This window comes from Danio rerio, chromosome 25 (assembly GCF_052040795.2).
Source record: "Danio rerio strain M-AB ecotype USA chromosome 25, GRCz13ab, whole genome shotgun sequence".
Taxonomy (NCBI): Eukaryota; Metazoa; Chordata; class Actinopteri; order Cypriniformes; family Danionidae; genus Danio; species Danio rerio.
The window spans coordinates 14,754,891-14,780,973 of NC_141045.1; the positions used below are offsets into that span (position 1 = coordinate 14,754,891).

Genomic DNA, 26,083 nt, shown 5'->3' on the forward strand with positions numbered 1-26,083 from the left:
TAACGTTTAAGCTATTTATTTTATGACATGTATGCGTGTGTGTGTGTGTGTATGTGTGTATATCTATCTTCAAGGCCACTAATGTTTTCAGGAAGGCAAGCATTGCATGATTAATTATGCCAGTAAAATGCGTTGTAAGAATATGATAAAATCTTTTGAAATGTACAACACAACCAAGGATAAAACCCATCAGGTAAAAATGTCACAATGTAAGAACAAATATACAAACAGAACTAAACAAATTTAAACTATATACAATACTGATTGTGAGCTATTCTTTTAAAATGCTTCATATAGCCTAAAGAGCTGCTTGTTTCTCAATTCTCCTTATATGTACAGTATCATTCCTGAACTCAATAATATTTTCCCCCAGCAGTTTAAAAAAAGTGCCTCAAACAATAAGTGCATTGGGCCTTAATACCATGTAAACTGTAGAAACTGTCTTTGGTAAACTGTGCCATAAGGTACATTAGCAGGTTAAGTATACAGTGGCTAAGTGATATAACTTTATAGCCAAGCACCTCCCTTCTGGTGATTGCCTTCTTGTGAAATAAGTCTTTGGTCACTCTCCCATTTTGGCCTTCTGGAGTTTGCCATCCACACGAGTACTCTTGATCCTCTGCGGGGGAGAAAAAGAGATCCACGATGTACATTAGATTTAAATACTTTTCTTGGTAAATCACATCTTTTAATCCTTATGGTAAACAAAATGATATTGCAATATAAACTAATAAAAGACTAAGTTAACGTTAGTATTCTGAATTCAATTGGGGAAACAGTTCACTAAAATTGACAATTTCCTTATGCCTATCCTTGCTAGCTATGTGCTAATCGCTAAAATGAGCTAATACACTCGTTGATAACTTGCTACTACACTTTTCAACACCTATATGTATATATAGGCTGTAATATAAGCTGTTAAACTAAATACTAGAATGTTGAAATACAGTTAGCATTTAGCTAAAACAAACTGGTACCTGTTTTTTAAGCGCTTGCATGGAGTTATACTCAATTTGTTCTCTCTTGACTTGGAGCCAATCTGGTTCATCAGGGATAATAAAGGCCAAAATCATCTTCACTATGAGGAGGACATGCTAGAAAACAAAACAAACATTCAGTCAGAGCTTGGGGGAAAACAGTAACCTGCTAATTCATGAACATGCTTATGCTTCATTTAAGTCTGATATGGAAATTTGTATTTATCAGTTCAGTTCAATTCAGTTTGTGGGAAGCAAGATTTATGATGTTCTTTTCTACAAAGAAAGAAACAAACAAATAAATAAATAAAAAACTTTCATGCATTATTATACTCTACTTCCAAAGAACTCCTAATGTCTCCCAAAAGTAATATGGTGGTTAAGGTGATGAGTACAGCCCTAGTACCGAACCTAGTACCATACCAAAAATGTGATCAAGAACCTTTTAATTCCCAGCTACAAACTAAAAACAGACAGAAAGATCAAATTTGAACCATGCCAGGGCAATTCCACTAATTCTAACATAAAAATTAATCCTGTCCATGACATAACTAGCATTTATGAGTTTGTGATGTACCTTTGCCACAACAACAAAAAAAATCAATCATCAATAAAGCTAGATTTTTTAAAAAGCTGGGGTCCTAGTACTAAACTGTGGTACACCATACCAAACTGGTGATTTGTAACCACTTAATATATAGCTACAAACTGATAAAGAGCAGTCAAGTAGAATTTAAACAGCAAATTCAAGCAGTACGTAATTATATTCTTAATTGTGAAAAAACTATGTTTGGATTCAAGTGCATTTAATTTGTACATTACACAGTTCCAACATCACACGAACACTGGTAATGATGCTGAATTAAAGGGTGCTTCCACCCTAAAATAATAACATTTTGTAATTGCGTTAACCCTTATACCAGGGGTTACAAATCTCAGTCCTGGAGGGCCGGTGTCCTTGCAAGGTTTAGCTCCAACTTGCCTCAACACACCTGCCTGGATGATTCAAGTATACCTAGTAAGACCTTGATTAGCTTGTTCAGGTGTGTTTGATTAGGGTTGGAGCTAAAACCTGCAGGACACCGGCCCTCCAGGATTAAGTTTGGTGAGCACTGCCTTATACGCTCTCTGGCCAATTTATTAGGTACACCTTCCTAGTACTGAGTTGGTCCCCTTTTTGCCCTCAGAACTGCCTTAATCCTTCATGGCATAGATTCAACAAAATACTGTAAATATTCCTCAAAGATTTTGGTCCATATTGACATGATAGCATCACGCAGTTGCTGCAGATTTGTCGGCTGCACATCCATGATGCGAATCTCCCATTCCACCACATCCTAGGGTGCTCTATTGGATTGAGTTCTGGTGACTGTGCAGGCCATTTGAGTTCAGTGAGCACATTGTCATGTTCAAGAATGAGATGATTTATGACATGGCGCGTTGACCTGCTGGAAGTAGCTATCAGAAGATGGGTACACTGTGGTCAGAAAAGCATGAACATGGTCAGCAACAATACTCATATAGGCTGTGACGTTGACACGATGCTTAATACTACCGATGGGCCCACAGTGTGCCAAGTAAATATCCCCCACACCATTAAAACACCACCAGTCTGAACTGTTGATACAAGGCAGGATGGATCCATGTTTTCATGTTGTTGATGTCAAATTCTGACCCTACCATTTGAAGGTCACAGCAGAAATCAACACTCATCAGATCAGGCAATGTTTTTCTAATATTCTATTGTCCAATTTGGTTGAGCCTTTGCGAATTGTACCCTCAGTTTCCTGTTCTTAGCTGAAAGGAGTGGCACTCGGTGTGGTCTTCTGCTGCTGTAGCACATCTGCCTCAAGGTTGGATGAGTTGTGTGTTCAGAGATGCTCTTCTGCAAACCTCGGTTGTAACAAGTGGTTATTTGAGGTACTGTTGCCTTTCCATCAGCTTGAACTAGTCTGGATATTTCTCCTCAAGCCATTTGCGCCCACAGAACTGCAACTCACTTGGTATTTTCTCTTTTTCGGACCATTGTCTGTGAACCCTAGAAATGGTTGTGTGTGAGAATCCCAGCAGATCAGCAGTTTCTGAAATACTCAGAACAGCTCATCTGGCACCAACAACCATGCCATGTTCAAATTCACTTAAATCACCTTTCTTCCCCATTCTGATGCTTGGTTTGAACTGCAGCAGATCGTCTTGACCATGTCTACATGCCTAGATGCATTGAGTTGCTTCCATGTGTTTGTCTGACTAGAAATTTGCGTTAACGAGCAGTTGGAAAGGTGTACCTTATAAAGTGGCCAGTAAGTGTATAATTACTATTTTGTTGAACACACAACGCATAAAAAGTAAACATTTATTATGTTCCTCTGCCGGGCTTTCAATTGCTCATTTTTTAAATTTTTGGATGAGTTTTTCCTTCAGCATTTTAAAAGGCCAAAATGTAACTAAACTGACTCTAACCTCCACAATGACGGCAATGACAATAACTTGGCTGCTGCTGAGACCAGCTTCCTGTGTCCACTCCTTTACACGTGGTGACAGCAGCAACAGCCAGCAGTTAGAAATGACCGAGATGAAGCTCAGCACCTCAAATGCAAGCTAAAAACAGACAGACACACGTTAGGACTCGGAGTATCATGAAAGCGTTTAAAACATTTTTCGTAAGAAGACATAATTCTGACCTGCCATACACCCAGGTTGGCCACAGGGGCAGAAAAGGGCTTGTTGAAGAGCTTGCATAGCTTGTAGGCATCAGTTCGGATCTCTGTGAGGTTGTTAAGAAGTAACAAAGGGGCAGTGAGAGGATAGACACAAGAGAAGAGACTCAAGTAGCCAAACTGAACCAGCAGCTCGATGTACTCCGCAAACAGCCCCTGCAAAATTTAACAAAATTAAGAAATTTATACACTTGAAATCAAACCATTTGAGTGTATTAAGCATAAAAACTCACTGGGAAAGCTGGCAGACTTCCTTGAGCCTGGAGATGGTCCACTTCTGGGTCATCTTCCTTCAAGTTTCTGTTTGCAGATGTGAGGAAACGGTCCACCAAGAAAGGAACCACTACCTCAGTGAACTGACCGACTACTTGGGTCACGATCAAAAGAGAGGACAGTCTCTGTGGATGAAATTAAAAACAAAGTTTCAATCTGGTCTCAACATGAGTTCACTAATCTGAAATCATCTTCACTGCAAATAGGATATGCTACTACAGCAGATCAGTGTTTCCCAACCCTATTCCTGGAGGCACACCAACAGTACATATGTTGGATGTCTCCCTTATCTGACCCATTCATTTTAGGATTTGGCTTCTCTTCTAATGTTCTGATGAGTTGATTCAGGTGTGTATGATTAGGGAGAGGTTGAAAATGTGTACTGTTGGTGTGCCTTTAGGAACAGGGTTGGGAAACACTGCTCTAAAACAAAAAAGAAAATCAAGCCACAACATTCAATCACAAAAAAGCACTACTTCCAAAGTATGTTAAGCGTCTTCCAAAGGTAATATACAGGGTAAAAGGCAATGGTCCTACTACCTAACCTTGTGGTACATCATTGCAAACTTGAGATCAATAACTTCCTTCAACTATTGCAAACCGCTAATAATTTTATAGTTTTATGAATTAAAAATATAATCATTTTAAAATTATAATTTTAGATATGTAATTTTAAAGGTAGTTCAAGAGAATGTTAGTCCTAACATTAGAGTTTAGCTCAATTCAGCCTCTGTGGACAGAATTAAAGCCCCTATAGAGTTGAGGAACTATGACGTTAAATTGTATGCAAAACCCGGAAGCAAGTTAGCGTTTTAGCAGTTCTGGTTTCCTTGTCCCAAAGTCAGTAGGAGTTTTAAAAGGGATTTCAGTTAAATTGCTAAAATAAAGTTCATGGCTAACACAAACTCAAAATACTTTTACATTTTATTCTACAACATAAAACAACAGTTACATCACACTCTTGATTGTTGCTATCTAGTTGCTAAATAAGACTACAGGCAGAGTTGGAGAGTTATACGTCATCGAGCTGAAGTGCTCTGGAGCGCAGACATTTGGATTTGTCTGTTATTTGAGTATTTTCATAAATCGTAATTTACAGTTTGTGGTATTTTTCTAATTGGGCATTCATATTGTGTGTAGATAATGCCTTTACTGAATTAATTTTAATTAAATAATATTATGGGGATACTGCTTACCAGTGCAGTCTGTCTCTTTCCTGCTCTCAGGAAACTTGTAAATAAACACATACATGTGTAAAAACACATACATATTAACTGTCATTTTAACGTGATCAATAGACTTTTCATCTTTTTTTCTGCATCTGAACACATTTACACTCAGAACTGCAATATTTACACTCCTCCTTAGAATATATAGCATATGTGACTGTATGTGCTGCTTTTTGCTGTACTTCCTGACAAACAAAAAAAAGTATTGAAAGCGTATTGAATGTTGTTCTGTGTCCATGATGGAACTTGAGGCATTTGATAGAATTGTCTCTCATGCCTCATTTCTGTCATCTTTTACTAAGGTAAGAGAACTGTGTGCAAGTGAACGATACACTTATTTAAATGTCCTCTGATAATACCATGTAGGCACATTTATACATACATTTTTAAAACTTTTGTAAAAACCGAAAAGCAAAACAAAACGTATTTCCTGTGTAAAAAACTACCCAAAAGTCACGTAGGTCTATGTGTTTTTGCGTATTTATTTGTTTATAATATATAGCGTGGATTATAATATAATAAACCGAGAGAGTAAGGCCCAATCCCAATTCTATTTTTGTACCCCTAACCGTCGCCATTACAACCGAGGGTTAAAGCGAAGAGCTTCAAAATTTATCCCTAAGAATTGGGACAGCACTACAGCACCTGCACACATCATCATATGTCTCATATGCTTCATATGAGATCATGAAATCGCGACTGCTGTAATTATTCCAGTTGTGTTCTTTTTTGGTGTTTATCTTCAGGAAATCACAGAAGGCATATATTATGTTATCATAACGATCTAATGTGGCAATAAGATGATAACTATATTTAACTATTTGTGCATTAACACAGTGGCCATATGTAAACACACGAAAACAATGTTAACATTATAGCAGACACTGTAAAAAGCTTATTCCCAGCCACTAGACTTTTCTGATAGGGTATTTGAGTATCATCGGAGCATAGGTCAAGGACATTATTTCTAAAAATAAGCTTGAAAAGTTGTCTGTAGCAGGGTGGTTCTGACGTCACAGGCGAGCGCCCTAAAGGCACTGTAGTCCGTTTATAGCCTTATATTAGCTTTTCAGTTCTTGCGTTTGCATTAAGATCCAAAAGTGCTAAAAGTTGTATTATCGTGTGAGGATTATCCGGCTCGACAAAACGTGTAAGTGTAATGAACAGTGTTTGAACACAGAGCTTATTATTTGCAATCTCCGAAAAGCCTATGGGAAAATGCTAAGGATTTTATAGAGGGAGCCAGTTTTATGCTAGCAGCCGATTAGCCTACAAGGTGACGTCATAGCTCCTTCACTCTATTTTCAATGTTCTGATCAGCCTACTGTAGATGCACTAGATCTTATATTATCATATGCAAAAGAACTATTTGGAATCTCACCTTGCGCAGAAGTGGCATGTCCTCTTTGAAGAAGGCAATGTGGAACAGCACAGCAAAGTTATTGAAAAATGTAAACTGAATGTGAAAGAGAGGGAGATTAAAGCACATGGGATATTTTCATTTAGTATTCAATTATCCTACAGAATATGTGTACGGGCATGTACAGTTAACAGCATTTAAAATACACTTGAGATCTTTAAGGTCTAACAACTGAGAAATAAAGAAAAACAAACAAAAAAATGAATCAAGAAAAACATCAAATGGCTATGGAGAGAATGAGAAAACTCACCACAAGGACTTTAGTGGTGTGATGATAGTCAAAAGATGATTCCTCCCTATGATTTTCTGAAATTACAAAAAATTCAGAACATTTTAGTTTATTTTTATTTTATTTGAACTGTTTTTCTTATATATTATTTATTCTATTTTTATCATCATTTGATGGATGGATGGATGGATGGATGAATGGATGGATGGATGGATGGATATATAGATAAAATGATAGATAAAACGATAGAATGATCGACAAACATACAGACAGACAGACAGACAGACAGACAGACAGATAGACAGATAGACAGAAAGATAGATAGATAGATAGATAGATAGATAGATAGATAGATAGATAGATAGATAGATAGATAGATAGATAGATAGATAGATAGATAGATAGATAGATAGATAGATGATAGATAGATAGAATCCAAGTTTTAGGAACAACAAATAATAGCATGAAGTCTAATTGATCATTTGGTTTCAGAAGTGGCTTATATGAAAGGCAAAGGCCTCTAGATTCTGATCATGCCTTGATTTTCAATTTTTTATTTGGAAAAGGAATGAATATTGTGTCTGACTCCCATGAGCTTGGACGACTGCATCCATACATCTCTGCAATGACTCAAATAACTTATTAATAAAGTCATCTAGTATGGTAAAGGAATCGTTCTTGCAGAACTCGTAGTTTATCAAGATTCTTTGGATTCATCTTCAATGCATCGTCATCTTACACCAGACATGCTCAATAATGCTGGACATGCTGGCCAGTCCTGGAGTACCTTGACCTTCTTTGCCTTCAGGAACTTTGATGTGGAACCTAAAGTATGAGGAGTGCAAATGTCTTGACACCTCAGGCTGTAGATGTTGATCATCTACTCTGCAGATCTCCTGCACGCCCCCATACTGAATGTAACCCCAAACCATGGTTTTTCCTTCAGCAAACTTGACTGATTTCTATGAGAATCTTGGATCCAAGCGGGTTCCAAAAGGTCTTCTGGAGTATTTGTGATGATTGGGATGCAGTTCAACAGATGATTCTGAAAAATCGACATTTGCCACTTCTCCAAATGATCAATCAAAAGCCAAGTTATTATTTGTTGCTCTTACAACTGGGATAAACGACAAGACTTTTGTCAGGTAGTGTATATATATATATATATGTATAGTATATCAACCCCAATAATTACTAATCTACCATCAATATTTTTCTTTTATTTTGTTTCTATATAATTTTTCTTACCTGCCTCTGTTAGCTTCAAGGCCACGTTGCGATACACATTCCCCAGCACATTAGTGTACACTATATGTGCGATCGAAGGCAGATACAACAAAGGAGCTGTGAAATACGACCCTGATTCTTTATGCCAGCTTGAAACCAGCCGCTCACAAATATAGAAACCTGCCATTCCTAAAATCACCAAACCCAAAAAAAAACCAACCACCGGCACTGAAACCAAACCCATCCTCATCTTCCTCTTCCAGTCGGGAAACAGCGGCTCTAATCTGCCAGTCACCGGATTAGTCCCGATTTCTCCATGAAAACCAGGCCGAGGCTCTTGAAACTGTTCGGCTAAATTGAACGTTCCCCAATGGTATGATAAAGAGGCGCTTCTTCTCTTCCAGAGCTCCATGAAGATTGTGGACCAGAGCATACTGAAGACGGCCTGCACCATGTACGAGCTCACTGAAAGATGGTCATCGTCACTAATTTTACTAGAGGCATTGCTGTCGGTTTCAATTGCAGTGGAGAAGTTGGCGCTAGGGAGGAAAAAAGTGATGAAGATACCCAAAATAGCTGGAGGGAACAGAGATAGTGTGTAGAAGTCCAAGAAGCTGAAGTAGTAGGCAATGGTGCCGCCGAAATAATTGTGGATGTAGTCTGGGGAGAGTAAGAATAGGTATTTCAACAAATGAAATAGTATTGCTCTTCAAGTTGTACTTTGAGTTATGGTATGGAATAACTGAATTGATTTTCATTTTGTATATTTACTGATTATTATTATTATTATTATTATTACTAAACATTTTTATTACTATTATTTATTTATTATTATTATAAATTGTGTATGTATATATATATATATATATATATATATATATATATATATATATATATATATATATATATATATATATATATATATATATATATATTTAACGCAATTAATTAAAAATAATGTATACAGTTACTCATATAATTTATTTAGATTTTTGTTAGCATTGTTAAAATGGGCATTGTCTGTTGGTTTGTTTATATGTGTTTCGTGATTAATAGTAAAAATTTTAATAAAAAAAAATGAATAGTATAGTTATATACTATTTAATTTATAATTGTCTTGCATGTTTAAATTTTTCAAGTATTTTATTTTATTTGCTAAAATATTTGGAATCAGGGCTTGACATCAACTTTTTTGTTCACCCGCCACTGTGGCTAGTAGATTTCCAACATTACTAGCCACTCGCCATTTTCCCTAGCCACAATTTTGGTGTTAGGAAAATATATATATTACATACAAATTTGACTTTGGCATGCTAAAATTTTAAGATTTAAGATTTTGCTATTTCCACCTGCCTCGACATTCATTTATTTTGTTGTGTGTACTGTGTATGAGCTTCCTCAATGTGCATGAGCAAATGGGTTGTGGTTTCATAGTGTCGCACTGCAATTATTTTTTATTTCACCTGGCTTTTTAGGGCTAAACTCTACAGATTTATTTTCTCAAAATTTTCTCGTACAACACCAACAATTAATTAAATAATTATTTATTAGTCAAAATTTTTCAGAATTGGTCAAAACAAGCTAAAATATGGCTGTATACATGCACTTTTTTATTCAACTTTTGACATTGACATTTAAAAATGAATTATTGCCATGTATCTAAAAATTTGGCTAGGTCTTTCAGATCACCAGTTAACTACACTTAAATGGAGAGTTAATCTCCCATTAAAGCAATGTTATTGTAAAAAAAAAAAACATTAACAAAAATTATTTTTAGCCAAAAAAAGCAGGCAGGGTTCAACGCTAAGGACATTTTCTACGGCCCAACTGGACCAGCGGTTCAGATTTTTACTTGCCCTGCCAAAATTTTCACTGGCCCCACCAAAACAAATAAATAAATAACTATTTCTTAGCCACATATTTTAAATAATGCGTCAAAAAATAATGTCTGTGAATCTAGAATTTAAATATTTTTAAAATGTTAAAATAATTAGCAGTAAAATATAGCAGTATGAAAAATGTGTAGGTATTTTATAAACAAAAGGTGGCTGACTTAAAAGTGCCGGAAAACTATACAAAACATCACTTCATTTTTTTCGTCGTGTTGTACCCATGTCAATGTCTGTTTCCACAACGTAAGAAACAAACGTTTTCTTTTAGCCTCATAATTTGATGTCGCCGTCTCTTAATTGTACTGGTTTTTACCAGGTTGTGGAAAAAAATAACATGCTCACAACAGCCAATCAGATAAAAGGAACCAAAAAGCAATATGGTGTTTACAACTTCACAGACAAGGTAGCAATCAAAGACTTAAAAGCACAAATTGTTTTACGATTCTTAGACACGCAATTGACAAATAGTCACAGGATAATTAAAATTTTGTGATTTGGCCAGTAACGAGTCACAGTCCTTATTGTTGAGCCCTGGGCGGGTGAAAAACATACCAAGTGTAATAATCAACATATAATGGCGTACACATGGTAAGGTCAATTAATAATCTGTTCGAAAATCATTAAAGCAAAAGTGGCAATTGCTATTGGTTGCAAAAAAACATTTTTTAAAAAACATCTAGAGCTCTTGAAAGCAGCAGGACTGTGGGTGCATGAGTGTCACTTTTTCTCCAGTTTGTTTCAAAAAAAACCGATCCCTGCAGTTGTGTTTCCAGGCACGGCTGCTTTGCGCCAGGAAGCAGGAGTGTGCATGTTTTTTAAACAGTCGCGCACATCACGACACCTGTACGCGCGAATGATCATCATCTCTTTTGGTATTCACCTGCTTTCTTTTGCTTGTGTAAACACTATTTTTGTCAGTCTTGCTGCTTCTTTATTCTAAGTTCACATTTGCATGCACATTGGGCCATTCTTATTGTTGAACCCTGCTTTTAAAAAAACTAGAATGAATTTTTTTTTTCAACCAGCCAAAGTGGTTAGTGGGAATGGCTGTCAAACACAGCTGGAATCTAAGCGCATTTGGCGGGTTGGTGGGTTTTACTGTCAAGTCCTGATTATAGTATTTGAAGAATATTTAGTCAATAGTCAAATATTTACGATAACCTAAATATGATGTACTTACTACAGCATGTTTTAAAATGTTTTTCTAACAGTATATTATATTATAATTAGTAATATTATAATTTTATAGAAATATTATAATAAACATTTAAATCATTAAACAACAAACAAAAACTACATTTACTTAAATGGTAAAACACACAAATAATAAGCATAAAATTATATTTATTAGTAATATAATTATAATTAGGTTCATTATTATACAATAAATATAATAACTATTATTATAGATGTATTATTTATGTGAATAAAGTAATTTTCTTATTGGATTTCCAATGTCAATAAATACAGTAAAAAAAAAACATAATTAAATACATATTTAAAAACAAACCACACTGAACTGAACTAAATTGAACTCTGAAAATTGGACTGACATAGTTTAAATTTTAATTTACTAGAGCTTCTATGCTAAGCTGCTTTGACACAATCTACATTTTAATAGCACTATAGAAATAAAAATGAATTTAATATTTTAAATAAATATAAAAAAATAAAAGAGTTAACATTATACCTAGTCCTAAAAACATTCAAAGAACCTCTGATGTACAATTTGCCATAAAAGGCACGTTGTTCAAATGAATTATCTAATACTTTTACGGGTTTTAGTCAAATGACTTCATAAAGTTTTACAGCATCTCCATGACAACAATTAAACTAGATTAAATGGTCCTGAACGGCAGATAATAGTGCATGATTTAAATAGAGAACGTGTGTTTGTACCCAGCGGTTGCCCCCATAGGCTCTTCTGCGAGTACCACTGCTTTCCCAGATCCGCCAGACGCTCCTGATCATGCAGAGGAGTGATACTGCGGATCAAACCTGCCTTCTCCAGCTTCTGCACTGCAAAACACAAACAGCACACCAGCAGATTAGCTTTAAAGCAACAGTTCACTCTCCCTCCACTTGTTCCATTTTTCAGCCCAAAAAAAAGAAGATATTGTGAAGAATGCTGAAAACTGGTAGCCACTGAATTCCATAGTATTTATTATTACTATGGATATTAATGCTACCATTTTTTTTTTTACAATTTTTCAAAATATATTCTTTTGTGTTCAACAGAAGAAAAAGAAACCCATAACTGTTTAGGGAGCACTTGAGGGCCAAAAAATAATGATTAAATGCTCAATTTTGGGTGAACTGTCACTTTGCTGGAGGGAGGGGAAAATCATTGACAGTCTAAAGGCAGCATGAAGTGACTAAGCAGTTCAGAGACAGAGAGAGAAAGAGAGAGTACAGCGGAACCTACTGGATACTTGTGGAATTGCTTAAATTGGGGATTAAAACATTAGCATATTGTACTGTTACAGAGTACAAATGTATTTTTGTACCCCCCTCCTTCCCTTCACGTCTTCTGCCCCTTTCAAAACTCATTCTCATTACCAACGTTAGTTACATCCGGTACAGTAGGTGGCGATAATGCTTTTAAGAAGTTAGTTGCCATGGAATAAGAACAAAAAGTTCCTCTGAGTAATGCGTCAACAATTTATATATATATGAGCAATATCACACTCGTTGCAGTGCGATATGGCTGTATATCGGCACTGGTGGAGGCTACGTTGGCATGAGGGCGCAGGCCAAGTGCCTTAGTGCCCCCACCAGTGCCGATATACAGCCATATCGCACTGCTACGAGTGTGATATTGCGTTTATACAAGTTTGACAGCAAGCTTTAAAACAACATTAAATAACAAGAACGTTTTATTAGTGTCTATCTATCTATCTATCTATCTATCTATCTATCTATCTATCTATCTATCTATCTATCTATCTATCTATCTATCTATCTATCTATCTATCTATAAAACCGAAAAAGTAGCCTAGAACATCAAAGCAAATCATTCTAAAAGATTTTAGCAACATGCAATATAATGAAACACATTTAAAAATTAGCACTGTTCTAAAACATGCAAGCAACGTGGCTAAAACATGTTAGCAATGTGTTAAAAATAGCAATGTATTACAATAAAATAAAGTTTTAAAACATGGAAGAAACGGGCTAAAACATCTTAGTATCACTGTTCAAGGCTGTGCTAAAAATGCTGGTAATGCTAGCAATCTGTTTTAAAATATACTAGCAACAAGTTTAAGCTTTAAAACAACATTAAAAAACAAGAATGTTTTATTAGTGTCTATCTATCTATCTATCTATCTATCTATCTATCTATCTATCTATCTATCTATCTATCTATCTATCTATCTATCTATCTATCTATCTATCAAAACATAAAAAGTAGCCTAGAACATGTTAGCAAAACATCGTAAAAAATGTTAGCAACAAGCACTGTAATGAAACACACTGAGAAGTTAACAATGTTCTAAAACATGCGAGCAATGTGATCCCCATGTTAGCAATATGTTAAAAAACAGCAACACGTTAAAATATAACAAAGTTTTAAAACATGCAAGAAACATGCTAAAACATATTAGCATCATTGTGCAACACTGTGCTAAAAAGTGAAGCGTAAGTGTTTCGAAACACTGCACCGAAGCCGAAACACCCAGGTCACATGACTAAAGCGATTCAAAGCATCGATCAGTTCAGAAGCGTTTCGAGACCCGGCAAATTTGCATTGGACTGACAGGGTCAGAAAAATCTTCTATCTCATATGGCTTAGTGGACCGTGCGTGTGCACATTGTTACTGTGCTCCAAATGGCTTTTGGGTTTGAATCCCAACTTGTACAAATATTGCGAAATCATGATTTTGTGTGTTTTAATCATGTTGTTTTATGGTGTAGTCTAGATAGGATACTGCTGCTAAAACTAAAACGAAATAAAATCAATTTAGCATCATTTTTGTAACACTGTAAAACAATAATTAATATTTTTACAGCACTGTGATGGTTGGGTGTAGGTTTTGGATAGACATTAATAAAATACAATGTGAAATTTAATGTATAATATAAATAATTCCTCTTAACTTCTGGCCACAACCTTGTCTGATCTAGCAACAACTCTGTTTTATGATCAAAACAAGACATATTTATTCACAAAGTGTTCAATCGGATGTCAGACCAACGTTGAAACAAAACGATACAAGAACAAAGCATTCAAAACTAGTATTAAAGCATTTCAAAATAGCTGCATTAGTCTAGTTTCGAACCCACTATCCCTGTACGGTAGTCAGGAACCCTCACCACTCCACTAAATCACTTGTTGGTTCAATCCTACAAAGTGAGGTTTAATACCTCAATTTGCTCAACTTTTCTTTGCTGAAGCTATTCCAGTGAAATACATAAAAAATTGCTACTAGGTATCACCATAGAGTGGGGTTTCGAAACGTTTCGAAGCTTCGACACATTTGCTTCGACTTTTTTAGTGTTTCATGAAGCCTTGCTTTGCCCACCACTACTAAAAAGTGCAAATAAAAGGTGTACAAAAGAGTAATGCTGGCAACAGATTTAAACCCTTAAAAGCAACATTACGCAACTAATGTTTTTTTAATTAGTGCCAAAATGCTAAATATCATGCTAGAAAACAATCTAGCAACATAACAAAAATTGTATAATGCATGCTAACTTATGCATGCTAAAACATGCTAGCAAAAAGTGATCAAAGTTGTAAAATGTTCTAAATTCACTAAAACATTGTTAACAGACTTGAACAAACCACTGAACAAACATGTTGAACAAACAAGAAAAAAGTTAATATAAGTGTTAGAATGCTCGCACTGTGCTAAATTATGTTAGCAGTGTGCTAAAACATGACACTAACAGCACGGTAATGAGATAAAAAGAAATTTGCATTATGCTAAAACATGTTAGCAATATCCTAACACATGCTATTGAGATGCTGCTAATAGGCTAAAATGCATACAACTTGTTTTAATGTAAGTTAGAACATTTGCAATCTGATTACGCATACTAAAACAGCAAAAATACAAGCACAAAAATCAGCACAAAATACAAGCACAAAAACACATACAAGCACAAGCACAAAAACACTCACAGATACTCTCTCTGGCTTTTAACTTTCCCGCGGGTGCTGGGATTCCTGGGATACGCTGGTCCTCCAAGGCTTTCATTAGATCCATTTCATGTTTTACTATGAACTGCCTCTCGGCCAGCGTCAGGAACTGCTGCGTGTCATCTGCAGGAACAGTCACATAACAAAGGTCTGAGAGTTAATAATATTAGCAAACGCTAACATTTACATGCTGACACAAACACACGTGGCATCTACTTTGTCATCACCAGTAAGGTACATGCGTTTAAATGAATAGAAAAAATATGAAGAAATAGTGGCAGCACGGTGGCGCAGTGGGTAGCACAACCGCCTTACAGCAAGAAGGTCACAGGTTCGAGTCTCGGCTGGGTCAGTTGGCATTTTTGTGTGGAGTTTGCATGTACCGAAATAATGCTTGGGTTTCCTCCGGGTGCTCCGGTTTCCCCCAAAGTCCAAAAACATGTGGTGTAGGTGAATTGGGTAAGCTAAATTGTCCATACTGTATGTGTGTGAATGAGTGTGTATAGATGTTTCCCAGTTATGAGTTGTAGCTGGAAGGGCATCTGTGCGTAAAACATATGCTGGATAAGTTGCCGGTTCATTCCACTGTGGTGACCCCAGATTAATAAAGGGACTAAGCCGACAAGAAAATAAATGAATAATAAAATACTATAAAATATGAGATACAAGAAACATTAGTGTGCTAGCATAACCTGAAATCCTTACCAATGTTGCAAAAGTTGTCACGGTCCTCAAAGGAGAAGGCCTTCATGTCTCCATCCTGGTAGGTTTTGCAGAGGCCCAGTTCCTCAGTCACCCTGTGTAGGGTACAACGAGGGGCCGCCACAACTATCATGTCCCCCTTCATGTCTTCACCAGGATGTACTAACAGTTGAGCTCCTAAACACAACAGAGAAGATGGAAACTAAGTTTTAAAATGTTATTTCCAATTTAGTTTTATATTTATATACAGCCACTGAAAAAAATAAGAGTCCCCTTCAACATTATTTTGGGCTATATGCACAGCTACAGTTTTGCAGCCACCAATTAACTTCCTATGAAAGATTAATGTGACTCATTTTATTTTGATAAGGTTTCTTTTACAGCATTGATGTTGTACTGTTATCAGTGGTGGTTTTAGTTTAGATATACCCCCCAACCAGCCCTTTTTTGAAAAACTAAGACTTTTTGTTACTCTCGTTGGAACAATGTAGCTGTCTCAAACAAACTATTCAAACAACATACGAACAAACAAAATTTGACTAATAATGAATATAATTATTTATTTTCAGTAAATATAACACTTTTTTATAATTATTAAAATTAAATAAAACTAAGAACTTAAAACTAAGAAACCTTTTGCATGAATATCATGACAATCTTTGACAAAATCTATAGAATAAAAAATATATGCTTTATAGAATGATCTGGGGCCTCATGTACGAAGACTTGCGTGGAAATCTTACTAAAACATTGCGTACGTACAAAGCTGTAAATGTGCGTACGCAGAAAAAAATTCAGATGTATGAAACACTGCGTACGCTGAATCTCACGCATATTCTTTTGTACATCTGAATGAACGTGAAACTGAGCGCAACATGCACGAGCACAAAACCCCTCCCTGCCTCCTCCCCCGTATGAATATGCTAATGACTATGCTAATGGCAAAACCCAACGAAAAAGCAACGGCAAAATCAAGCAAAAAGAGAAACTTTGAACAGAATGTGAATTGGAGGTGCTGCTTTCGGAGGTAGACCGGAGAAAAGCGGTGTTATTTGCAAGTTTGTTCTCCGGAATTAACAACAAAAGAAAAAAATAGAGTGGGAGAGTTTAGCTGATACGGTTAACACAGTTGGGTCTGAACATCGCACTGAGTGCATTTAAAACAGAAATAGTGTGGTTTATAACTGAAAAATGTTGCAGTACCCTTAGCAGTCTCAGTGGCGCACCTCATAAGAAGCATGTGATCTTGTACTGACACGCTCGAGCATAAACTCGGCTCGAATCCAGCGTCTGATAAACTCTTTCTTCTTTTTTTCCCCGCTACATATCAGATTTTGCCCACTATTTATCACGAGAAAGACAAGTAGGAATTATCAATAAGTTTGTGCATCATATTTTATTTGCACATTTATTGAATGGAAATGTTTCTGATTCACGCATGCAAATTCATCTTCAGATAGTGTCTTTATAGCAATGTGCGTGCAGTAGATTGCTCAGATTACATTGGGAAAACAGGCGACCGCTGCAAATTGTGCTTTAATGTTTAGCTGGTCAACTGTGTGGTATGGAAATCTTACATACCTACTATATGAACCCGTCTCATACAGCTGCCATTGCAAGGATCAGACACTTTGTAGAGAGGAATTTAACACAACTGCCTCTAGGAGTCGCCAATGGAAATAAAACAGACACGCACAAAAAATGTGCGTACGCCAGCCAGAAACCTGCCGTGAACCTGCGCACATTCCCACGTTCAGTTCATTGTTAGTAAATCCAAACGTGAGCGATTCTGAGCGTGAAATCTGGCGTACGCAAAGTTTTTGTGCGTACGCAGCGTTGATACATGAGGCCCCTGGTGTCTTAGACCCGACTTAGAATTAATGTTAAGTCTTACCTCTCTGACTTATCATCTCTCCTTTCTGCTTTATATCCATGCTTAGCTAAAATAAGATCATCATCATATTATATACAACTTATATAACTCATATTATATATAACTTGCATAACAACATATTTATTAATATATATAACTCTAGTTTTGTTGACTTGCAACACTCGCTGCGTGCCAACATCTCTGTATAAAAGGCTGTTACTTCGGTGTCACAGCGCATGAGTGGCTCGTTTTTTATCGGTGTGCATGTAAACAACCGGGATTCAGCCGGGAGCAGTGGGTGAGGTATGCAGAAATGGTTTGCTACGTGCATGCGTCAGTTTGGTTTCACCAGTGTTGTTTCGGTTGCACAGAGTAACAAACTTGCGCATAGAAAAGACAGCAAATGCGAATATGCCCAAATGTCTTTATTCAGGGATTACTCTAAATTAATATTTGAATAAAGTAAATCCTATCTCAAAGCTTTTACTGGGGTAACTTTTTTTTGCCCATATTACATGCCTTAATCGCCACTGAATTTAATTCAAATATAATAAGTCAAATAGACTTAAGCATTCATTTAGTTGTTCAAGCATAAAACAAGATGAAAATTGCTTAAAAGGGTCACAAAACACCAAAACAAGCTGTTGACAGTCATATATGTGTCCACGCTGCTAAAAACACTATTAGGACACACACACAAACACACACACACACACACACAGACACACACACACACACACACACACACACACACACACACACACACACACACACACACACACACACACACACACACACACACACACAAACAAACAAACAAACAAACACACACACACACACACACATACATAGATATAGTTATTCTGAGCAAATTCATTATTCCGGTTTAAAACGAATTTTTGAAGCTGCATCACACGTGTAGACTGGCTGTCTGTCCCTGGGAGTACTTTGTGGCGTCTCTTGAGTGTGCTGCATTAATTTACGATAAAGACTTGGTTCAAACCAATCAGTGCACTCTATTGTGTAGGCGGTGCAACTTCATTATATGCATGAGAGCTTCCAAGTTTTTACCAGTTAGAGTGTTCAGACGGCAGAAAAACGCCACATTGTTTTGCCAAAACAAGTGGGAGAAGAAGAATTGTTTGGAGGAGCGGGTTGTCAGTGTAGCTTTTATAATTTGCTGCAACGAAAATTCCCCGCTATGAGAGCGCAGCTGGACTTATGTGTGGATTATAGTGCACACGTCGCGCAACAAAAATACATGTCTAAGCAACATTTTTAAACCCGAGAGCTGCAAATGGTGAAATCCGGATTTGCCGCTCGTCTCCTTTAAAAAAAGACGCGACTCCAGTTGGTGTTAATTGTCCTGTCTCTACAGATTTGGTAAGTAAGCGATCAGTGCTCTTTGTTTGTTTATTCTGAGGCAAAGTTAGTTTGTATCGTCAGCAGTACTCTTTCAGTGTTTAAAGACGGACCTTAGTCAAAATTATTTCTAAGTTACTAAAGTTTACAGTACGTTAACATCACTACAACATTATAGACTGAAAGATCCGTGGTAAATGCCGCTCTCCGATTGTAAACATGTAAATACTGCTATTAAACAATTACCGTCGTGTAGGATTTTCGCCGCATTTTGTGACAGGAATAACACACCTGGCTTATGCTACCTACCGGGTGCATCTAAGTTCTCTTATTCGCCGTGCTGTATCAAACATTGCATTAAAAATACACGCGTCCAGCAGTTCCTCGAATCAAATACTCGTTTGTCACGAGGGGCATGGAATGAAATGTTCCTAAATAAAAGTGCCAAACTGCAGTTAAAGTCCACCATTTAATAATTTGGCAAATAATTTGATTACTGATGTCCATGTAAACACAGTCACTGTCTTTCTCCTCTGCGTCTGTGTGTTTGTTTAGCCTCTGTGAAAATCAGCATTTGCCCAAAGCAAAACTCCCATTTTTTTGCACCTTCCCTCTTTCCCTCCTCCGACACTCCCCCCTAAACAGAGCTGGACACACTCACGTTCCTGACTTTTTCCAAACTAAAGGTGTGAAAACACCCTGCTGAAACACGGGGGTTTGTGGCCTTTTAAATGCAAGCACAGTCAGGAGCAGCAGGCCAGCGCAGAAACTTTATACTGTTGTTGAGTACATTTCCATATTTTAAAGACATGGCTCGGATCAATGGAATTTATTGCACTGCTTCTTGTCTGTTTTAAGACCCACTTTATATCGAATATCAATCAGGCAGTGGAGATCATTGATTTTTTTAAAGAAACCAGATCTTAAACGTGGTTATTTTGTAATGGCATGACAGTTCACAAGATGTGCTTGAGCTGGCTTACTAAAAATCAAAAGTCCTTGTGCATAAACCCCATTGACATTAATAGGATTATGTTTTAAGTTAAATGATTATGTTTATTTGATAAATTACTGATATTTGAGTGTTCAAAATTTCCAAAAGGTGTTTTATGAAGAGCATTTTTTAAAAATATATATATATCAATGTATATATATTGAAGGATTCGGATTTCTACCTTCCAATCCATCTCAGCATGGATCAACATTTATCCTTTTTTCATCATCCTGTTTCTCATTATTTTTATTAAAGATGATTATTGAATAATGAATGAACTTTAACAAATTGCTCAATATAAGAATGTTCAGTGCATCTGCATGTCTCTTTGTGAATATTTTTAGGACCCACCAAACTAGGTCAGAGATCACGGAGACCTTGAGTGGAACTGAAAGGCTGAGGACTGGAATACTATCTAAAATGTCTAAAGTGATTTTGCTATTTCTACGGTTAATTCTTTCAAAGTGATTTGACTTTTTATTCAAGACAAACTATGTGTAGTAAGGATGTAACTGCCGGAATGTAGATTATACCGGTTTTTAACCAGTTTTGATGAAGACGGCTAAGAGTACATTCACCCTTGGGTAAGAAACAGATCGTACATTAAGTGTGTGTGTTCTATTTGATTCTGGATCAGTTTCACAGGTCTGGGGTCAGCTCTAAACAGTCTAGTGGATGTCTGACGTTTCTATGTTTAAGATATTGTTCAGAATTGCACGTACGCACCCACGTGGAAATTTTCCTAGTCGATCTGTGTTTTAACCAATCAAGTTAGAACACCTATATGTATAACGCAGTTAATGACGTTATTTAAGAGTACAATTGGTTTTGATTTGTGATTGTAAACAGAGCGGCCTAGGAACTCATTGCGACTGTTGAAGCTGGCTTCTGTTGATGAAACTGCAAAATATCTTCAGTAAACTTTATTTATTTATCTGAAATTCTGACTCTGGCTCTTCCTCATCTGACAGACTGGTCATTCTTTAGGTTAAAACTGTAAATTACCCCTACAATATACACAGCTAGGTACATTTGATAATATTTCTTCATCTATCCAGTGAAGTAGGTTCTGACCTCCAGCTTTGACTGGCGCTGCTATCACAGACATGATCCACTGTTTGGTGATTGGCTGGACGCTCTCTGCCAGCTGGATCAGGACCAGAGGTTCAATCTGAGTGGAGGTACAGCACGGACAGCTGACCTTGGACCAGGAGCTTGGCCCGGTCACCTTGGTCGAGGTTGAATGTCCCTCCTGGGGTTCCTTCTGGGACGTCATGTTGTCCCTTTGGAGCTGAAACCATTGAGAGAGTACGTATCAGTTTTGATTGCAGTTTTAGAAATATCTTACAGTGCATGTCAAAATAGTCAGGTTTGCTCAAGAGACAAATACAAAAAAAATATATTTTTATTTAATTGTTAACAATTTAATATATTAATTAATATTAAATTATGTTTAATATTTATAATGCTATTATGTTACAATCATACAACATTTCTTTGAGAATTACAACTGTTTTTAAACACTGGGAAATAATAATTGGCAATATCCTAATGTTTTGTAGCAACAAACATATTTATTTATATGAATGGTCTCAAACTCAATTCCCAAGAGGCTTTGGTAAAGATGTTTGTATGACTGTTAATATCTATCCCACTGAAAGATATTTAAATCGTGTTTTCTGTGTTATATTTCATTTGCAGCATCAATACTGAACTTATATAAAGACGTGTTTGGACATTAAGGTCTGAATGCATAATTATCCAAAGACCTGAGGAGATTTCTCTGCATGGAAGACTTATGAATGAGAGGTTAACCTGCTGCTGCTTCTCCAGTAATGTAGGAAAATTAATATGAAAGAAATGCGGATGATGTGTTGATGATTGACAGGGCTCATTACTAAGCAACACAACGATCTGTTAAGAGAAAGTAGTGTGTCCCAAAGCCTGCACACTCTACTGTTACACACTCAAAAGCATATATTTTTCCTTCACAAAAAAGGACACAGCATATTAATCTTGAACACCTTGATTAGTTGCATCAGCTGTGTTTGATTAGGGTTGGAGCAAAACTGTGCAGAGCTGTGGCCCTCCAGGAATCCAGTTTGAGACCTACGATTTAAATTAAAGTTTCATCAATGTAACATTTATTATATTTCAAATGTATAAAGCTTTAAAATAGTATTGATTCAATGATCTGAAAAAAAAACAAGGCAAACAAAAATATAGTTATTGAATGACTTTTATTTTTGGATTGAAAAAAGACTAAATGTATTTAGCAAAAATTGGGTAAAACACACCTTAGTTAGTTATTTTGAATGTAATTGTTTATTATTAAATATAAGAATAAATTAATAATATAATATCAAACAGTTTATATATTGTATATATACGGGCATACAGTTAAAGTCCCCCTGAATTATTACCCCCTTGTTTATTTTTTTCCCCAATTTCTGTTTAACGGAGAGAGAATTTCGTCAACACATTTCTAAACATAATAGTTTTAATAACTCATTTCTAATAACTGATTTATTTGATCTTTTCCATGATGACAGTAAATAATATTTGACTAGATACTTTTTAAGACACTTTTTTACAGCTTAAAGTGACATTTAAAGGCTTAACGAGGTTAATTAGGCTAACTTGGCAGGATAGGGTAATTAGGCTAGTTATTCTATAACGATGGTTTGTTCTGCAGACTATGAAAAAACATATATTGCTTAAAGGGGCTAATAATTTTGACCTTAAAATTGATTTTTAAAAATTAAATCTGCTTTTATTCTAGCCGAAATAAAACAAAAAAGACTTTCTCCAGAAGAAAAAATATAATCACACATACTATGAAAATTTCCTTGCTCTGTGACTTTATATATATATGTATATATATATATATATATATATATAACAGTTCTGTTTGGTTCTCGAATGGCTGGAATCCGTGTGATATTCTTCAATGATAGCAGTGGACCAGCCTCCTCACCCTTTACCCTTGTGTATTACTTTGCCCACAAACAGCGACAAGCAGAGACATTCAGACACTACTCAGAGTGACAATCACAGTTTGACAAATATTGCTGTTTTTGGACAACATAATGTACTCTTGAGACTTTTTTAGTCAATAATGTAGTTATTTAGACAGAAACTATGAAGTGTATATATAAGGATAGTGCCTATTTTAAAATATTTATAATTTCTAAGAGACAGAGCATCGGCGCAGCCATTAGCCAAAGCTGATTGACTTTATCCATCCTTAAGATGGCGACAGGCCGCATATTAAGCCGTTAGAAAATTAAAACAGCGTATTTTCTAACTACAGCTGATCAAATCATTATTAAACAGGTAAGTGATATTCTAAGTCAATCTCTCACTTTTGTATGTTGTAGTGCTGTTATACCATATTATAATACCATATACCATGTTGTAGTGTTATACCATATAAGTGTAGTGTATTGAGTGTGAGATGGGACTCACATATTAGGAATGCGTGCTGTGTTGGCAAAAGGAAAGAGGAAATGCCCGCATGTGTTTAGCGTTTTTCCTTATTGCAAACACAACAGCAATCTGGTAGTGATTGCGCTGCTTTTATCAGGGTTAATTATTGTGATATCCCGATTGCAACAGAGAAATACTGTAGACTGTAATACTGTAGGGAGATATCTCTAGACTTACAGCATTTCATGCTGTTCAGCCTTATAATCTTAAAATGTGAGCAAAATCACCTGTTTTGTCATCCCTTAAGACATTACGCTAGAGAATCATTCAAACACTAGCTCTAAAGTGACGTCGGTGAGTTAGTAACGGCTTCTGCTGCTCTGACATCAGCTGCAGATGTGTATGAATGGCGGAAGAAAGTAGTTCCTCATACAAAAGGGTTTTTAAACTCTGTGTCTAATCTTCTTTTTTGTATACATATAGATTATGCTGTTGAATTATTGTATAAACCAAATATTACACTCAACGCAGTGCTGATATACAGCCACATTGTACTGCCTCTCATGTGATAATGCTCATATAAAAATATATATATATATATATATATATATATATTAAAATGCATATATTTTTATATTATATTTGTGTATTTATGTTATATTTGTATTAAAATAAATGTATATTTGTAATATAAAAAATTTTGCTTAACAAACCGAACATTACTGTCCATCATTATGGAATCAAATACAGTCCTCGCAGCTACATAATAATTATTACAAACATTTTTCATGCCTTTACACTCATGGAAAGTGCCTAGAAAAAGATTAAACCATTTTACAACTGACCTGAGAGAGATAAAACTCAACATACCGAACAGGCAAATTTAAAAAAGCGAATAAAAAACAAAACATACACATACATTCAAATCGCCTCCAGCAATGCAAACACGTAAACGGCAGCTATCAGAACTCTGGCTTCCCAAACAATGAACTAAACTTCAATGAAACAAAGCAGCCTTTATCAGCACCCACATGAACATCACGTACTAAACACACCGCTTCAAAAAGAGGCTACTCAAAGCGCAGTCACATTACTTAAAGACTAGTCTGTTTCTGTTGTCAGCTCAACTAAAACAAGAGCGAAACAAAGAAATCAGCAGGAAGAGCTGAAATTAGAGTGTGAAAGTTTCTGACAGATGCAGTAATTGAACAGGAAGTGTTTTTTTTTTTCTGTGGGCTACCTGTCAAACAGCCGAGACCTTCTGTCAGACTCTGGAGAGTGTTGTTGATGTCCACACTCCCCCCACTGACCCGTCTGAAACTAAATCAAAACAATAGTAAGTCACACACGGATCATACGACACACTTCCAGGATGTGCTGTTCTGCCCACTTACTCACTCGATTCAGATCCAATCCATGCGCAGCTTTACTGGGAGAGAAGAAGAATGCAGATGAACGTCTCTCCTCCCTGGCTTTAGGGTGTGGAGGTGCATTTTCATTTTTTTTCCAACACAGAGAGCAGTCCTGCTCTGCAGTCTGGTATATCTGGGTCCTACTGCCTGCCATGTTTGGGTCTAAAAATAATATGAAGTTACTTACTGATTACAAAAGACATGATGAAAATTGTAGAGTGCATTGTCATGGGATAAGATATATTAGGTATCGTATTTAGATTTCTTTTTTGACACTTTTTGATTGTTTGTTGACTTCAAATTGTGAAGTATGAAGTAAAAGTTAAAATTTACATATTATTTTCATAGCCGTTCTGTTTTGTGACATGACGTGACATTCAACAGAATTTTTTTCATAAAGGAAAATTTGGGAATAAAATTATTTTTAGAATTTGCAAGAAGAAAAAGGAAAAGTAACTGATTATCTGCATTTTAAAAAATGTATACAATCTAATTACAGATGCCATATGAAATATCTTAATATGGACAATACACACAATGACAATGTTCAATGACCAATTGCGATGAAGAATTGATTGATCTTATAAATACTGTAATTTTCACAGTTTCTATCAGCTTAAATTTAGTTTTAACAAAAAAAAAAAAAAAACATTAATCAGGGTTCACACTAAGGTTTTTTTCTACTGGCCCAATCAGACTAGTGGTTCATATTTTTACTTGCCCTGCCAATATTTTCACTGGCCCCACCAAAAAAAAAGTTAACAGGTATTCCTTAACCACAAATAATAAAAAAAAACATGTCAAAATGTTTGTAAATCTAGAATTTAAATATTTAAAAATGTTAATAAATGTATAATGAGAAAAATTCAAAGTGTTTTGAAACAAAAGATGGCTGACCTGCCAAACTGACGTCAAACTGTACAAAACATCATTTAATTTTTTTAGTCGTGGTGCACCCTCGTAAATGTCTGCTTCCAAGACGTTAGAAACAAATGTTTTCCCTTTAGCATAATCATTTGATGTTACCGCCATGTTGCAGTCTCTTCGCTGTACTGGTTGATACAGAAAAAATAATGTGCTCACAACATCCAATCAGATAAGAAGAACCGAGAAGGTAACATTTGAAGGCTTGAAAACACTGTTTCTCATTTGAAGGCTTGAAAAAACTGTTTCTCAGTTCTAAGACTGTATTTGCACGCAATTG

General features: G+C 36.0%; 1 protein-coding gene across 2 annotated transcripts; it reads right to left on the bottom strand.

Annotated features, from left to right (window-relative positions):
- Positions 1-24,920, bottom strand: ano10b (anoctamin 10b). Of its 2 annotated transcripts, XM_087310921.1 has the most exons (15): positions 24,866-24,920; positions 24,708-24,787; positions 22,063-22,147; positions 21,113-21,329; positions 15,813-15,986; positions 15,090-15,230; positions 11,864-11,983; positions 8,094-8,732; positions 6,867-6,922; positions 6,578-6,652; positions 3,928-4,092; positions 3,659-3,850; positions 3,438-3,575; positions 978-1,094; positions 1-619 (listed from the first exon to the last, which is right to left on the bottom strand). In XM_087310921.1, the coding sequence occupies exons 3-15, from the start codon at positions 22,075-22,077 to the stop codon at positions 563-565; spliced, it is 2,106 nt and encodes a 701-aa protein (XP_087167047.1). In that variant the 5' UTR covers positions 22,078-22,147; positions 24,708-24,787; positions 24,866-24,920; the 3' UTR covers positions 1-562.
- Positions 24,921-26,083: the final 1,163 nt, after the last annotated feature.

Excerpts from the sequence above, each read along its gene's own strand:
- ano10b (XM_087310921.1), bottom strand. Across the intron at positions 15,987-21,112 it reads AGCGCCAGTCAAAGCTGGAG|GAGCTCAACTGTTAGTACAT; the intron begins GTCAGAACCTAC and ends TGTTGTGTTTAG. Across the intron at positions 15,231-15,812 it reads TGACAACTTTTGCAACATTG|ATGACACGCAGCAGTTCCTG; the intron begins GTAAGGATTTCA and ends CTGTTCCTGCAG.